This window comes from Vespa mandarinia, chromosome 14 (genome assembly GCF_050613455.1).
Source record: "Vespa mandarinia isolate Hongniang chromosome 14, ASM5061345v1, whole genome shotgun sequence".
Lineage (NCBI taxonomy): Eukaryota > Metazoa > Arthropoda > Insecta > Hymenoptera > Vespidae > Vespa > Vespa mandarinia.
Window position 1 is genome coordinate 2,590,009 of NC_140823.1, and position 17,492 is coordinate 2,607,500.

The 17,492-nt window shown below is 32.5% G+C and overlaps 2 protein-coding genes across 3 annotated transcripts in view; both read right to left on the bottom strand.

Moving 5' to 3' along the window:
* Positions 1-127: 127 nt before the first annotated feature.
* Upf1 (Upf1 RNA helicase) lies at positions 128-5,785 on the bottom strand. Of its 2 annotated transcripts, XM_035862961.2 has the most exons (6): positions 5,639-5,785; positions 5,265-5,495; positions 4,265-4,542; positions 4,015-4,170; positions 3,342-3,935; positions 128-3,171 (listed from the first exon to the last, which is right to left on the bottom strand). In XM_035862961.2, exons 2-6 carry the CDS (start codon positions 5,451-5,453, stop codon positions 1,029-1,031), a joined length of 3,360 nt encoding a protein of 1,119 aa, XP_035718854.1. In that variant the 5' UTR covers positions 5,454-5,495; positions 5,639-5,785; the 3' UTR covers positions 128-1,028. The 2 variants fall into 2 exon arrangements, with proteins under 2 accessions (XP_035718854.1, XP_035718855.1); XM_035862962.2 differs by having other exon boundaries at positions 5,265-5,761.
* A 2,247-nt stretch (positions 5,786-8,032) lies between these two features.
* The window catches only part of bib (MIP channel family protein big brain), a 28,035-nt gene continuing 18,575 nt past the window's right edge, over positions 8,033-17,492 (bottom strand). The window contains exons 3-4 of the mRNA XM_035862967.2: positions 10,602-10,809; positions 8,033-9,806 (exon numbers count right to left, since the gene is read on the bottom strand). Coding sequence (XP_035718860.2) covers positions 8,628-9,806; positions 10,602-10,809 — 1,387 coding nt within the window. The 3' untranslated portion in view covers positions 8,033-8,627. The remainder of the gene's footprint in view (positions 9,807-10,601; positions 10,810-17,492) is intronic.

Consider the following 17,492-nt stretch of genomic DNA (forward strand, 5'->3'; position numbering starts at 1 on the left):
TTCCCCTGTATACGTGCACATATATCAATGTGAAAAATTGAAGGAACTGAATATACTATTAACGTTTATTACTTGCAGGATCGTTTAGCTTCGCCGGTTGCTGTGGATCTTTCGTAATGATGATTAGTTTCTTTTTCTTTTCCTTTTTGTTTTTTTTTTTCTTCTTCTTCTTCTTCTTCTTCTTTTCTTTTCTTTCTTTTGACATTTTCCGTACGATTTGAAATACTCGAAGATATTAAAAACAGTATCGTTTTCTTCAGGGATATTCGTCGTTATTTATAACGTTGATTGATTGTTACTTCTACTGTATTGGCACACTTTTCGAATTTGGTCAAGTCATGAAGCTTTACACGTCCCATTTTTTCTCCTGTTTTTATTATTTTTATCATTTTTTATTCTTTTTATTTTTTTTTTATTTTTTTGTTCTTTTTTTTTTGGTTTTTATTACTTTTATTTATTTATTTTTTATTTTTTTTTGTTTTGTTTGTTTTTTTTTGTTTTTTTGTTTTTTTTTTTTTTTTTTGACTTTTTAATCCTAGCGTCACTCGATCCCCGCGATAAAACGGTCCGTTCACGGTAAACGCGTGTCACGGTGATTGGTAATATTCGTTGTCGTCTCCCTGTTTAAGATGTTTTTCTGTTTCTTGTCGCACTATTATAACCAGCGGTTATCATTCATTTCCATCATTCGACGAGTAATCGTTAACGACGGCGACGGCGACGGCGACAGCGACGGCGACGATGACAACAACGACAACGACGACGACGACGACGACGACGAAGACGACGACGACGACGAAGACGAAGACGACGACGACGACGACGACGGCGACAGACTTTCTCCCATAAATCCACTTTTTTACGCCGACGACTCCCACTCATATACCATACTCGATCGCCGAGCCGTTTTACCGTTTTGCGCAGTTAGTGATTTGAGTTGTTGGTCGAAGAAGAATTGGTCAAACGAGCCTTCAGTCGCTCCCGCGACGCTGCATGGCAATTGCGTTGCTCAGCCGTATGGTCTTGGCTCAGTATGGCTGGGAGAATTGTCCCCCGGCTTGTGACTGACCAGATTGATAAAAACCACTTCTATCACCTTGATAAGTCGAATCTTGGGACAGCAGGCCGTCCATTTGTGATTGAAATTCCCCAACCGCGAAGGAATCCTGTGAAAGTTCAGCCTGGCTTAATCCAGGCTGAGAAAGACTGAATCCTGGCTGAGACATACCCTGAGTTGTCCCTTGAGTCAATGGTAATCCTGGTTGGCTATATGGTTGTGTGTTTTGTTCGGTTTGACTTAGTTTACCCATACGCGCACCAGATTTATTTTTAGATGCGGGAGTGCCGCGTCTATTTCGTTGATTTTGTCTTGCTTGTAGAGCCTGTTGATGTTGATTATAAAAACGCGGTGGTACATGGGCCATGTTCATAAACATACCAACTGGGACTGGTACATTATTCATAGCGGCCTGTGCTCTTTCAGGGCTTATGTAACTTATGGTATCGTGAGTTCTACTGAAAATATCCAGTGGCACGTTTCTCTGATAATACGGATTGTGATTTTGAGTTCCGTTAACCTGATTACCGGAACGATCGTAAACAGAACCAGGAATCAAAACCTCTCTGGCATCGTACATAGATGTCGTCATAAAGTGTGATCCTGGATTTGCGGCATTAACAAGCTTTTTTGGTTTAGCAAATTGTATCATAGATTCTTTCAAATTATTCAATGGACCCTCTACAAGGACCTTCTGTTCCTTGTAAAAGCTCAGTAAATGATTCCAAAGTGGTTGTTTCGAAAGTACTTTCGGATTTCCTACGATAATAATACCATATTTTGCACGAGTCAATGCAACGTTTAATCTTCTTGGATCGTTTAAAAATCCTATACCCTGATGTTCATTCGATCTTACGCAAGACATAATTATTATATCCTTTTCGCGTCCTTGAAAAGCATCGACACTTGCGACTTCTATTTCTTGATATAATTTAGAATGCAGTGAACCTTGATATTGCATGTATTGAACCAAGTATGCCCTTTGACCTTCGTAAGGTGTTATTACACCAATTTGTTCTGGTTTTACGCCGCAACGTAAAAATCTTGTCGTTATTTTTTCTACGTTAGATGCTTCCGTTCGATTCAAGTAAGATGTACCACTACCAGCAATTTCTTCTTGACCTTGAGTTACGTAGAAGAACATAGGTTTGTCAGGAGCAGGCCAGGGAAAATCGATCTTTAATAATTTTCTTTCGTCAGCGCACACTCCATTTTGAAGGGAACCTTCGTAAAAGAAATTAGATGGAAAACGAGACAGATCTGGATGCATACGATATTGGACCTCAAGACGAAATGGTCTGATGCCAAGAACGACCAATCTTTCAAATAACGATTGGGAAAGTCCAGCTCTTGCAGCTTTTTTACACATAACGACAGGTCCTAATTGACAATGGTCTCCGACAAGTATTAATTGCTTAGCTCCAAGGACAACTGGTACCATACATTCTGGTTCCGTTGCTTGCATACTTTCGTCTATAAGTATAGAATGAAATTTTAATCTGTGCAATCTTGGATCACCTGCGCCAACGCAGGTACAACATATCACGTCGGCCGCCTCTAACAATTCTTTTTCTGCAGCTTTCTTTAAAAGTCTATAACGTTTTTCATCTACGCTTGATAATTCTCCCGTTTCGTCTTTCAATTGTTGAAGCTTTTGCAATTCCGTATTTGTCTCCATATTTTTTATTTGATTGTGCAATGCAAGAAAACTCACGGGCGAATCAATTGCCTCACGTGATTTTGCACAAAGACGTACTACCTTTAAATTAGATTTATGTACTTTCTCCGTAAGTTGATCGACTGCGGTATTAGATGGTGCACAAACAAGTACCGGACCTCCGTTTTGTTTTACAAGCTGATATACTATTGTAGCGCTGGTTACAGTTTTTCCTGTACCAGGCGGACCTTGTATCAAAGACAATGGTCGTTGTACAGCATGTTTTACAGCGTATACTTGGGATCTATTTAAATCTGGCAAGTTAGGAGCACTAAAATGTTTCGGTAAATGACAACGAAATAGAACTTCTTCTACCTCGTGACCGAGCAATCTATGATATATATACGCTGATACAGATGTATCATCCACGGCAAATTTTCGTAGTGCCAATTGCATTCTATGAAAAAGAGAAAAAAAAAAAATTTTTTTATTATTATATTTATTAGTATTATTAAAATTATATAAAACGATAATATACTTTGTTTAATACAACGATCATATTTGTTTTATATCTATATAAATTATATTAATTGATTATTTAAGATTATTATTTTAAGTTTTACTGACCGATCAAAGCTTGTGCTTTTCCAGATGAAATCAACGACAAAATTACTAATGCACTCTGTAGGAGCGCCTGCGTTATTTTTCAATTCTATACCAACTTCTTCTCCATAATTGTCAGGAATTTTGATAACATGGCCAATACCAGACCATGGTTTGTGGAGTTCTCCCAAATAACGAAGTCTTAATTCATCTCCATGCATTAATTTCATATCACCATCGGTTTTAGCTAACATAAAATATGCTATTGTTTTTTTATTCAGACCTACGTCCCATCTTACTTCAATATTTTCTTGCGTCTGTGATTCTTTTAAACGCTTGTCATAATCAGCTTCTAATTTTACAAGCGGTCCAAATATATTCTGATATTGGTATCCATCCTCATAACGTAATAAAACTTGTTGCGGTTCTTCATCTACACCAGGCTTTTCAAGATCTTGAAAAGTTGCATCAACATTGTCTCGCCACAATTCTTCCAATTTGTTAATCTGCTGAGCAGATATTTGTCTGGCTCTTAGCTGTTCCTGTTCAGATGGTATCTTTACAAGCCATGCTAAGAAACTACGATCTTCTATCAAAGGTTTCCATTGTTCTTGATCCCTAATTGTTGTACATTAAAATGTATTAATTAATATCTATTTTATGTGCTTTAATTCCAAATAAAATAATAATTACATACCAATTCATGTCTTTTAGAGAGCTCTGGGCTGCACAAGGTTGTCGACACAATAATACAACAACAGAATCTGCTTTAGCCGGTATAAAACCAAGAACAAATACATTTCTAACCGCACAAGAATAACATTCTAATACAGTTTCACCCAATGGTCCATCTCTATTAAAGTAATTATATGAATAAACAAATGATCAAATAGATAAAATATAAAAGTTGTAAGAAAATATAATGAATAGTATAGAATTATAAATACCTGTGCAATGTAACTTCTTTGTGCTTTGCTCGAACAAGGTGATTGATAATATGAGAACCAGATGTATTGCCTCGTCCATTGCAGAACCATTTACGACATACGTTGCACATAACGACGCAAGAAGCTTCATGAATACCGCAATATTTGCAAGCATGTTCTGGTAAATCACGATTATAATATGCTTCTTCTTCTTCCTCTTCAAATTGTAGTTCGGCTAGGCTCTGAGCAGCACCAGAAATTTTTAAGTCCAATGACGAACTACCACTTGTTCCATTAACCTATATCAAAACAAATATCTTTATAAATCTTGCACAAATGCATTATAATATTATGTCTTTTATGGAGCGCATTAATTTTCTAAAATAATTTTATTGCGTTTTTCACACGATGAATTACTTTTATTTTTTAAATTATAATATTGTCAATTGAATAAGTATCGTATAACATTTTAAATATCATCAAAATATAAATATTGCAATTAGAAAAAGTAATAATATAAAATTCTTAGCATATACAAAGGAAAAAAATTTTTTCTGTAAATTCTGAAAGGTTCAATTTTATAAGATTATATTGGCATAAAAATATAATTATTAATCAATGATCGATTGTAACGAAAAACATAAAGGAAAGGTTCATAACGTTCAAGGTCATGTCGCCGGGAACAAAATGGAAAAAAAATAAAAGGAGAAATATATATATATAATAATAATAAAAAAAAAAAAAAAAAGAAAAAAAAAGAAGTTATATTCTTAAAAAAATAAAGATAATGAAACGATACTCGATGAATGATTGTTTCGAATATAGAATCGCACGAGTACCATATCGTCGCGTTCGTTCGTGGAACATACATACAGTTTTATCCGTAAATCAAGAATGAGGTTATGTCTCCACCGCATGGTTGTCTTCAGAAAGAACATTTATAGTAATGATTTGAGTATTGCATTGGAAAGTAATAGTAATGTAAACGTACGATATGTGTAATATAATAAAAAAAACCAACCTGTATAGGCTGACTCGGTTGACTTTGAGCCGCATCGTGTTGCGAAGCCTGTGTCTGGCTTGGCGATGGTAATGTAAAGTCTGTGAAATCAAATTCACTTCCTTGAGTATCGGCACCAATTAAATCAGCTTCCTCGGTATCAAGGAACGTTAGGGTTTGGCTACTTGGCCCATAAGCATCGACGCTCATCCTGCTATACGATCCGACACGATGTCGTCTTTTTTATCGTTCCTAAAGGAGAGATGTAAAATGCGAGACGCGCTCGTTTACCGAATAGAATTGTTAACGTAGATTTATAAAATATCGCCTAGAGATGAACACACTTATTCGTATTTTCTAATGAAAGTTCTATACGATCGTAAGAACGTACGTACAATGCCAGACTCTCGAAGCACTTCGATGAACGAGGCCACAAATCCTACGCCATACTTTGTCTCGCGCCCACCAACACACGCATACATACATACATACACACACACTTACACACGTACACACACACACAGACGTGCGCATAGCATAGACACTTATTATATATGTATATATATATATATGGATATACAAGTTTTGTCTCTTTTGGTGCCACCGTCATTCGTTGGTTATTACGTCATCAGCTGATTTCCAAAAGTTCTAAGAATTACTTGTCTGAATGAAAATCGGATTTGAGATTCTTTCATAAACGGACGTTGATTGGTCGTTTCTCCTGTTACATTCTTTCTTTCTTTTTTTCCTTTTCTACTTTTCTCTCTCTCTCTCTCTCTCTCTTTCTCTCTTTTGTTTCATAACCACATACGAGAATTAGTCTTATACGATCATCGTTTTAATATTAGATTTATATGAAGAAGAAAGAGAGAGAGAAAGAGAGAGAGAGAGAGAGAAGAAAAAAATGAGAAAGAAAATGGGTGATATTTGTTTATACGATAAATTTGTGATTATGACGAAAGCGAGCTTGAAGACGATTGGTCGAAAATGTAAATGCTTTGGGTTCGGCGCGCTCGAATCACTATTCTCATTGGTCGCACGATTCTAGATGGTGCTATATCACACATATTCCTTGCGTTCGTAAAGTTTACATAACGTTGAATTAACGAACGCGCGCGAACTATATTTTTTAAATTCACGATATTTAAGAATTTTAAATTGTGCTTTTATTTTGTTTCGTTTTTTTTTCTTTTCTTTTTTCTTTTTTTTTTATCAATCAATTATCATAATATTTATGTACTCTACTATTCAACGATTTCGAAGAATACATATTTTTGACTATTGGAGGAATGAATTTCTTCATTAGAAAAACGTATTACTAACCTATCATGAAGAAAATGATAAAAAAAACATGTAAGTCGAATAAAATTCTTTTACTTTATCGAATAAAATCTACTTATACATAAAATCCGTATACACACACACACATAAAGAAATTTAATAGGAAAATTAACGAAATATCATAAATTTGCTTTCGCAGCACATTTATTGTCATCTTTTGATATATTATGCGTACGTACACATAATTATATAACAATGTTGTAAAAGTATATATATATATGTATATACATATATATATACTTAGTTACATACAAAATAATAAATACAAATGATATTATATATACAAGTATCGTAGTAAAGCTTTCTAAAGCTTTTTATAAATCGCAATTAAAATGACGCAACTTATGATCTATTTATTTATCGGTGGTAAGTGTAAAAAGTTGGCTACTTATTATTATTAATTTTAAAAATTTATGATAATGTCGATGTATTTGTTCTTACATGATGCGTATATATATGTGTGTGTGTGTGTGTTGTATTTTTTTTCTTTTTTCTTTCTTTTTTGTTTTTTCATAATATATGTTTACTTGTTAAGATTCTTCTTTCTTTCTTTCACGGAATGCGTAAGAAATGTCTGAAAAATCAGTCTTATGACGAGATTCATTGTCGAGAAAATTATTGATTGATTGATTGATATCAATGTCGTGTGATTATTAATATTATACTTATAAGTTCTCTTAATTTTTAATAATATTTACAGATAAACGTTGCTCATTCTATATAAATCGATATGAGCGATACATTGTAGCGATAGAAATCATTTGACGCGATCGATCGTAATTATTTTTATTTTTTAAAACGTTCAACGTGAATTTTTATATCGTTAGATATCTACGATACGATTACGTGACGGTGTTTATCCGTTAATATTATTTCTAAATGATTTCTATTTTCATGAATATTTTTTAAATATTTCAATTTTATCCCATTGAAACTTCGTTGTTATACATGTTATTATTCTATCGTTCCAATTTTTATATAATTACGATATCAATAACGAAGTTGTCTTTTTTTTCTTCTTTTCTTCTTTTTTTTTTTTTGTATCGAGAAAATATACATACAGTTTACGTATTCGGTATAGATATTTTTTCTTTTTTTTTTCCTCTTTTTTCTTTTTTTTTTTTCTTTTTCTCTCTTTTTTTTTTTTTTTTACATACATTGAACTAAATACAGATATTAATGCACCTCAAATTCATCCCTTTTTGCCAAAGAAATTCACTCGACGTTATTGGCGTTTTGATTTTTCTTTTGATTATCAATAATTTCATTTATAATTGATAACAATACCGTTTAGATTATGATAAATGCTTTGGAATATTATGAATTGAATATATCTTTTATTATTAAAATTTAATAAACATTAAAGAAAAAAAGAAAAAAGAAAAGGAATAATACTGATAAAAAAAAAAAAAAAAAAAAAAAAAAAATCGATTTGCAAACGTGTGAATTTGATTTGGAAAAAATTTGAATTTGAATTGCAAAATCCATATGTTTCTTGAATTTTTCATTCAAGATCACGATTACGTATGATCATCATCATCATCATTATTATTATTATAAATTTATATCAATAACATCACTATGATAATATTCTGTCGATAGGACAGGACTATTGTACAATACTTGGTTATACAAAATTGAATAAAATCGTACGTACGAATTTTACTTACGTACTTAAATAGATTTCTAATAAGACTAATTGTCGGTACGATTTTAAAAATCACTTATAATCGATCGATCGATTACGATCGGTTAACATAGGGAAGGAGTAAAAGGAAAAAAAAAAAAAAAAAAAAAAAAGAAAACAAAAACAAAAAATAGAAAAACAAAAAAAAGGAAGCAAAAAAATGGGGAAAAAAGTCTTGATCAAATTTTCTTATATAATCGATTATTCGATTAATATTTTTTGCATAAACTGTACGGGGCCCTTTATATAGATCTCATATTCGTAGGGTCACGAGGTACGTTTTATAAAATGGCACGTTCCGCTCGTAGATTCCAATAGGCTTTATCCGGTACAGAAATGCTAGCAGTCATGGAAGATCAGTAAAGAGGATTCGGTGAATTCCTTTGGAAGTTACTTTGTTGATTTTGATTTTGTTGAAGAGGTCCTGCTGGACTGGGTCTATTTTGATCACGATACTGAGGTGGTCCAGGTGGTCCATTAGATGGTCCAGCTGGACCAGGAACTTTACCATAATTCCCTCTGGTTGAACCTTGATAGCTACCATAAGCGGAATCATCGCTACGTCTTGATACATGACCGTACATGCTTTCGGGTCTCCTCGAATTTGCTGCGTTATCGGAATTGGTTGAGAGCGTGCCATTTGGATGTTGTTGTTGTTGTTGCTGCGATTGTTGTTGTTGTTGCTGTTGCTGTTGTTGTTGTTGTTGCTGTTGTTGTTGCTGTTGTTGCTGCTGTTGATGACCTTGCGTAGAGGATTGACCGCTTTGTCCAGATTGATGAGAGCTTTGACTACTAGGCGGTGGTACAGGTGCTCTAGCATATATACTAGATCCCGTCGACATACCATAAATTCCGTTCTCCCGCGTACTCAGACTCGTCGATATTCCTCTTATGCCATATATACTCTGCGTACATTGTTGCAATTGATTCTGCATGTTTTGATTGGTACTGTTGTGATTTTGGGATGATTGATTAGGACCGGTTAATGCCTGTTGGCCATCCCTTCCTGCATTTTGCGTAGTGGACTGTCCTATTCTCATTGGATAAAGACTTTGAGCTGGTACAAGTGGGCCTGGTTTTGGTATCATCAAACCGTCCCGCGGACCGGACGTCGATTTAGCATAAACGCTTTGCGAACGATTCAGATTCGCTCTAGTTAGAGGTGGGGATTTGCAATAGAGAGACTTGGTGCCTCCGTAGATCGATTCTACGCGTTCCAATGCTGTCGGTGGTGCACTGTAGATAGATGAGGAGGCACCGGCAACTGGACGATAGGTAGCATATGCTCCTGGAAACTTTGGTCCACTTGGTTTGTCCAAGTCATCGTAAGTGTCCTCGTCCGATCTCATTGATGAATTATCACCGTCGTCCATCTCACGAGAATCTCTCGATCTTCTTGGACTAAGAACGTATTCGTGAAGCAATGCAGCGACAGCACCACCCGATATAGGACCGACCCAATAAACCCAATGATTTTCCCAACGATTCATTACAAAAGCAGGTCCCAAAGCACGTGCTGGATTCACAAACGGACTCTATAATTAAAACGGTAAAGATAATGTAAGTTATGTTAACATTTAAGTAAATTTCGAATAAAAAAATTAAAATGTAATGATGTGGAAGCTTCAAAATGTAACAAGATTTTTCTTTTTTTCTTAAGTACTTTTTTCTTTTTCTCTCTCTCTCTCTCTCTCTCTCTCTCTCCTTCTCTTTCTTTCGTTTTTCTTTTTTTTTCTTTTAAACCGAAGGTTGGTATTTAATATGTGCACGGTAGTTTCGGTATTCTTTGGATCGTGAAGGTTCATTGTACACTCGTTCCGGAGCAGGTGGGACCGAGATCAAGTTCTCCTAGTCCCTCTCTGTTGCTCCTGTAGCAGTTACGGCAGGTGCTCTCAAGAGACGCGGATGTCGTACCGATTCGAAAGACATTTGGGGAGAGAGAAATTTTTGATAGACTGGTTACGGAAGAAAGAGAGAAAGAATGTCCTTATTTTTAATACCTTTAATACATATGTTCACGCGGTACGATTTACAGTATTTCTCAATTTTTTTTTCTTTCTTACATATATATTATCGATAATTATATCAATTCTGATGCATGCACGATTTTTTCTTTTTACTCTTTTTTTAATACCACATATATAATCATCGTTATCATTCATCGATAAAATAAGGTCACGTAACGATTCGAAAAGTTTCTCTTTACCATTTATTAAATTTAATATATTATCCGATGTAATCGTACTCTTATTACAAAGGGGAAAAAAAGAAACAAAGAAATAAATAAATTACATATACGCGTAAAAACAAACAAAAGAAAAGTTGTTTACCGAAACGAGAGTTGCAGCTGTATATGCGGCGCCCAAAACGCCGGCTGACTTCGAGGAGATCCCAATGGATAAGGACCTTGATGTCTCCGCAGAAAAATGGGCCAAAACGATAAGAACCGAAAGTGCCAGTTCGACTAAAAGTCTTTCGATAGGTCCGCTGATACGTCCGGGTGATGTTAATGTTTGCGTATTGGAAGGTGTCGTAACCCTGAAAGCAAAACAAAATTTTCTCTTATTAATATATTTTTCTTTATCAATCAGATAATTATTATTTGTTAATTAACGTTAAAACTTTACGTCGCGTCCTATTTTTTTTTCTTTTCCCACGCCCACGTTTGTCCATTCGATCGATATCAGAAAAAAGGGGGAAAAAACAAAAAACAAAAAACAAAAAAAAAAAAAAGAAATTCAAACATTCCTCCATTTTTTTTTATTCATTTTATTTTATAAGAATATAAAATTAATCATCTGAAATTTTATTTATTATTCATAATTAAAATTTGGGATTGATAATTTCATTGTCAATTAGATGCTATGCGTTAACTGGAATATAAAATTCTTTTTTTTTTTTTTTTAATACTTTGCAGAATGTCCTTGAGGATTTACAGAAAAAGACAAAAAAAGGAACATGTTGTATATATTTCGAAACAAAATATATTTTGTTTCAAAATAAATGTTTGTGAAATGTAATAATATAATTTAAAACTTGAATAAAAAATTTCTAACGTGGCACTATCGATGTATCTAAAAATTTCAAAGAGATCTTCCGTTTCTTGGAAAATAATTTTAAAGGATATCAATGGGTTATCTTTAGTACAGTTTCGTTAATAAAATTTTTAGAATTCTTTTATTATTAACTTCATAATAAAAATCCTCGGAACGAAAAAAATTTAAGATAGCACAATCTGGAGACCATAATGTTTAGCCGATAGTCGGCCAAGGTCAATATAAAAAAATATAAATAGGAAATAGAAACGTGCAATACTATTGTACATTAATGGGATCAATCGTTTAAATCAATCTACATTTCATCAAAATATCGAGATAATTATCTCGTAAACTTTTCTTTATATTAATTAATGAAAATCCATAGGATATAATAATCGTTCGTATGTAATAATAAAATCAATCTAACGTTAATGACAATGTAACGAAACAATTACAAACCAATGATATAACACAATTATTTAAATTTATTTCTATATGATCAATGAAATATCTATTCGTTTAATTAATGACGCATCATGTGCAATAGAAATTTATTGAAATTGATTTTAGATTTATTCGAAATAATATTTTTTATATAGAGAAGAAAGAAAGAAAGAAAAAAAAAAATAGAGAGAGAAAAAGAAAAGAAGAAAAAAAGAAAAAGAAAACAAGAAAAGATATAGCAACTATCGATCCGATTCTATAACTAATTCTATCCTCACATATGGCATCCATGATAGTCAAGAGTTATGATAGTATGTATAAGTTACATGACCGCGCGATATAATATACGATGATTTTTTTCTATTGAAAGTATATACGTATGTATGTATATAACGCGTTGGACCCTCTAATAAAAGCCTCCTGCTGATGTAAATCCGTCCCAATGGTATAATGTTTATATTAGCTGGTGCATCATCTAGCCCCCTCTTGGCCTTCATCCTATCCATTCTCTTTATCTCTTTCTCATTTTTCCATGATGGCGCGTGAAAACCCGTCAATTTTCTCAGTCTATATAATCACACGGGGTCGCAACGACGTGACCCGAAGTTCGGACCCTTCGATTCTTCTTCATTGGGATTCCATATAGATTCTTTCTTTTTTTTTTTCTTCGTTCTTCCTTTCTTTTTTTTTTTTCTTCTTTTTTCTTTTAAATCAGATTATCTACTATCTTCGTTTATTCCATCAGTCGAATTCTTTTTTAAAATAATTGAAATGTCTTTTGAGAATATTGAAATTAATGATTTGTTTATAATATTATATTTTTTGTATGTAATTTCTTTCCTCTTTTCTTTTTCTTTTTTTTTTTTTTCTTTTTTTTTTTTCTTTTCCTTTTTTTCTTCTAAATCTCTACAAGGTCATTTAAGGTTCGATTTTATTTCATTATAATAGTAATATCATATATATATATATATAGTGTTATATCATAGGTATATCATAGGTATAGTGTACATTTTTTAGTACAAATAATATAATCTTTTTTTCTTTTTCTCTTTTTTTTTTTGTTTTTTTTTTTTTTTAATTCGACACCAAGTAACTTGGACGTCACGTATTTATCTGAATTTGATTACATTTCGTCGTAACATAAATACAAGTTGTTGATCGATATTAAAATTGTTTCATGTAAAATTTTTTCATCGATAATGAAATATAACTTACATCAGGTATAATATATTTTATATTAGTACAATAAATATTATTGTAAAATTTACAAATTTTATAATTTTTACGTAGATACAAAAGTAGTTATAGACATGTGTTCATTGATATAAAAAAAAAAAAAAATATCCTTCTATTTGATTTGTTGTATCAGTGAGATAGAGATAGATAGATAGATAGAGAGAGAGAGAGAGAGAGAGAGAGAGAGAGAGAGAGAGAGAGAGAGAGAGAGAGAGATAGAGAGAGAGAAAAAGAAAGACAGAAAGAGTTTTGATCCTTCCCTCTTCGCATATCTTGTCACCAACTTCCAATCTATTTCACTCAAGCTGCTTAAACATGTATAGAACGTAGACTATGGAATCGCGTTTCTCAAGCCAAGAACCTCCTTGAGTTTCGATGAAATTACCATAATCGCATCTCAAGTGTCGTCGTCTGTCTCTCCCTTTCTCCGAACTTTATCGATAATCCAACGGTGTTCGTAATACGTTTCATATGAGTAATCGAAAGAGTCACTCCTTCTAATACTCCTGACATGTATTTCTTTAATATTTATTAATTATTTTCTAATTATTTTCTATCATAATTTAATCATCTATGTTAGAATACATTTTTATATTATTTTTATATTACTATTTGTCAATCAATTTGCTTTTTTTTTTTTATCAAATACATATATATATATATATATATATGTTTTTTTTTTCAATATATACAGATTTAATTATTATTCCGTATTTTTACAATTATTACCTAATTATATATTTTTTCGATTTAATTTTCATTAGAATTATCCATCAATCTATCTATCTATTTATCTAAGATATGCATGCAATACTCTTTAATTAATCTCTACATGATCGACGATAAATCAATCAATCATAAAATGATATTAATCGTTTCAAACATTCGTAATTTCACACGAGTTAGTATATATTATATTTGAATCGATCTTTCAATCGATCTATTCAATTTGATCGATCTTTTTTCTTTTACTTTCTTTTTTTTTTCTTTTTCTGTTCGAAAGGCGTTGACATCCTTGAGAAGAATTCGTACGATAAATCTCCATTCAAATACATAATTTTTAATCTGAAAACAAGTGTCCATCGTCCATTGGAGTATCTCCCCTGGACTTATGTTAAGTCGCCTGCAATATTCTAACGTTTTCTCCCCCTTTATTCACATCGTGTATGCTAATGAAAACTGTCCCCTCGAAGGGTCTCGCGCCTCCCTCTCTATCTCTCTATCTCTCCTATTCTCTCTCTCTCTCTCTTTCTCTCTCTCTCTCTCTCTCTCTCTCTCTCTCTCTCTCTCTCTCTCTCTCTCTCTCTCTAGATTCGAGAGAATTGATGAAACGAGAAATGCAGATCATGACCGCACAATTGGGATCAACTGCGTCAATGTAGGTGGTTGTAGTTCTCTATAGGAAAGAGGGAATAAGAGAATGAGAACGAGAACGAGAACGAGAGAGAGAGAGAGAGAGAGTGGGGGAGAGGGAGAGGGTGAACAAGGAAAAAGAAGAGAAGAGCTTTTGAAGATCGTTTCTCTCATCGACTCGCGTGTCCCCACGTGATAAGCGGATTTCTCATCTTTTTGTTTGTTTGTTTGTTTGTTTGTTCTTTTTTTATTTCTTTCTTTTCTTCTCTTACTTTCTTTTTTTTTCTTTCTTTTTTTTTTTTTTTTTCTTCTTCTCTTTTCAGACGAGCGACGCTTGAAAAAACTTCTCCCAATGCGAATTTCTCATCGCATGACGAAATTTCACGGGAGGTGTTCGTTGCGCATTTTCTTTGTTCTCTCTCTCTCTCTCTCTCTCTCTTTTTGTTGTTGTGTTTCTTTTTTTTTTCTTTTTCTCATTCGTCACGGAAACAATGGAATGAGGTAGGAGGGCGGAAGAGTGAGAGAAGGATAAGGGGCCTACGGCGTTAATCGCATTTTATTAGCGTTAATTTGCCCGAATAGAATTAGCTTTAACTTTCGGTTTTAACTGTATTCTTTTTTAAACTGTATAATTTCACATTGTTTTACAGTGAAATTGTTCTCGCAATATAAACGGATATTAAAGAATTTTTGCATCGAGAAGATAAAGACGATATATATATATATATAAAGAAATTTTTTTGACCGAAAGTTAATATCATTTGAAATGTGAAACAATGCGAGATTTATACTTTTCATTATTTGAAAAGTATAAATTTATTTTAATAAATAATAAAAATGTAAAGTTTCTTATTAATTTTTTTTATAAATTTAAATAAATAATAAGATATATTTATTTATTTATTTTATTTATTTATTTTTTTAAAGAAAATCGAATTGTTTCGAAGAAAAACAGGTAGAATGTAATTACGTTGTACATGTGATTAATAACGTCGAAATATATATATATATATCGAATACATTTTATGTATTTAAATACATAAATATTATAAATAATTTATTTATATACTTTATTTAATATCAATAAATGTTTATATATTATGTGTTGAAAATACACGTAAGGGATAAGAAAGATCAAGGGGACAAAAAAAATGCAGTGAAATGCATATACGCGTATAATATGCATTCGAGCAGATAATAATAATAGATATCGGCCATATCACGGTGATATGCTATTATGGCAATGGTCTCTTTAATTCTTTTCGTTCATTTAATAAAACTTAGGTCGACTTTCTATTACGTATACGTTCCTTTTCAAGGGCCCTATTTTTATTTGCAGACAGAAAGAGGAACACTTTTTTACCTGGTTAAAGTAGACACACAACGCAATCAACAGCATAGACAGACGCCTTTCATTCTAACCCATTCCCTTTGCAAAATATGTACTATATGCATACATATATATATATATATATATATATATATATATATATATAAATATGTATATTATGCAGATCGTAAAAAAAAAGAAAAAAAGAAAGGTATATCCTTTGGTGAAAATGTAAAAAGCATTGCATCTAAAAAATGCTTATCCTCGATTGAAATAGTTAACAAATATATGGTCGAGTTATTAAAGAGAAAAAAAAGAACTCGTGTTGTTTTTTAATCGTTCATTTTCTAAACAAAATTTTATATCTTTTTCAATTGCGATATATTTACGAGTATATACTGTAACACGTATATACTATAATACGTATGTCCATGGACATGTACATATATGGAGATCGTGAAAGAAAGAAAAAAGAAAAAAAAAAAAAGAAAAAGAGAAAGAAAAAAAGAAAAGAAAAGACAAAGAAGAAAAGCAACGTATCCGGGAATATATTTAATTCCTCGATTAATTTTTATTCGATCATACTTTAATTTTTACCAATCTTTTCGAATTCTTATTTTTCTGATTTTTTTTTTTTCTAATTCTCACTTTTCTTCTTTCTTTCTTTTTTCTTTTTTCTTTTTTTATCGTTGATTTCCTAGATAAAGTTTTTTTTGTTTTACTTTTTTTTTTTTCTTTTTTTTTTTCATTCTTTCATTCAAGGAACAAAATTTGTGCGTCCGATTACTCTTTCCTCTCGTCAAGTATAAATTTGTCTACAAACGCAAAAAGAGAGAAAGAGAGAGAGAGAGAGAGAGAGAGAGAGAGAGAGAGAGAGAGAGAGAGAGACAGAAAGAGAAAAAGAAAGAAAGAGAGAGAGAGAGAGAGAGAGAGAGAGAGAGAGAGAGAGAGAGAGAGAAAGAAAGAGAATGGTGGTCGATGAAATCGGAGCCACCGAAGCGACATTGCAACGACAGGAAGTTTAATCTTCCGTGCACTTGACAGAGGAGACCCTGTGAACGTGAATTTCAGTTTAACCCGCCCCGTCGCCCCACCCTCCCCCTCCCACCTCATCTCCCCTCACTTATTTCCCTCATCATCACAATCTACCATAGTATATTATGTTGTCCAAGACAATAGCCGTACTAATTTCCATCTCTTTCAATAATAATAAAAATAATAAGAACAACAACAACAATAACAATAACAACAAACGAACGATAAAAATCATTGACCGTGACTTACCTGTAATAGAGACTGCATTTAACGACTCGTTACAAAGAGAAAAGTTTTTTTTTTCTTTTCTCTCTCTCTCTCTCTCTCTCTCTCTCTTTCTTTTTTTTTTTCCTTACCATAAAACATCTTATAGACTTATTGCATGCAGTTTCCCACGCTAAATTATATATTTGCAAATACCGAACGGTAGAGTGAACATGAAAGACTTATGTATGTACATATATATATAATATATGTATATATATATATATATATATATATATATATATATATATATATATATATATATATATTGTCGTAAAAATCGCGATAAATGCTTGCAAGATAAAAAAAAAAAAAGGGACGTAGGGTTGGTGAATAGCTGAGATGAAAAGGGAGGGGGAAGGTTTTACAAAGAAAGTTATGATGGACGATGGAATAATTAAGATTGTCATTGTCAATGGTACAAAGGATTATCTTATATTACATAGATTTATTATCTTTTCTTCAAGGTCACGTAACTATGCTACAAAATTAATTATTAATTTCTTATTCGAAAATAAATT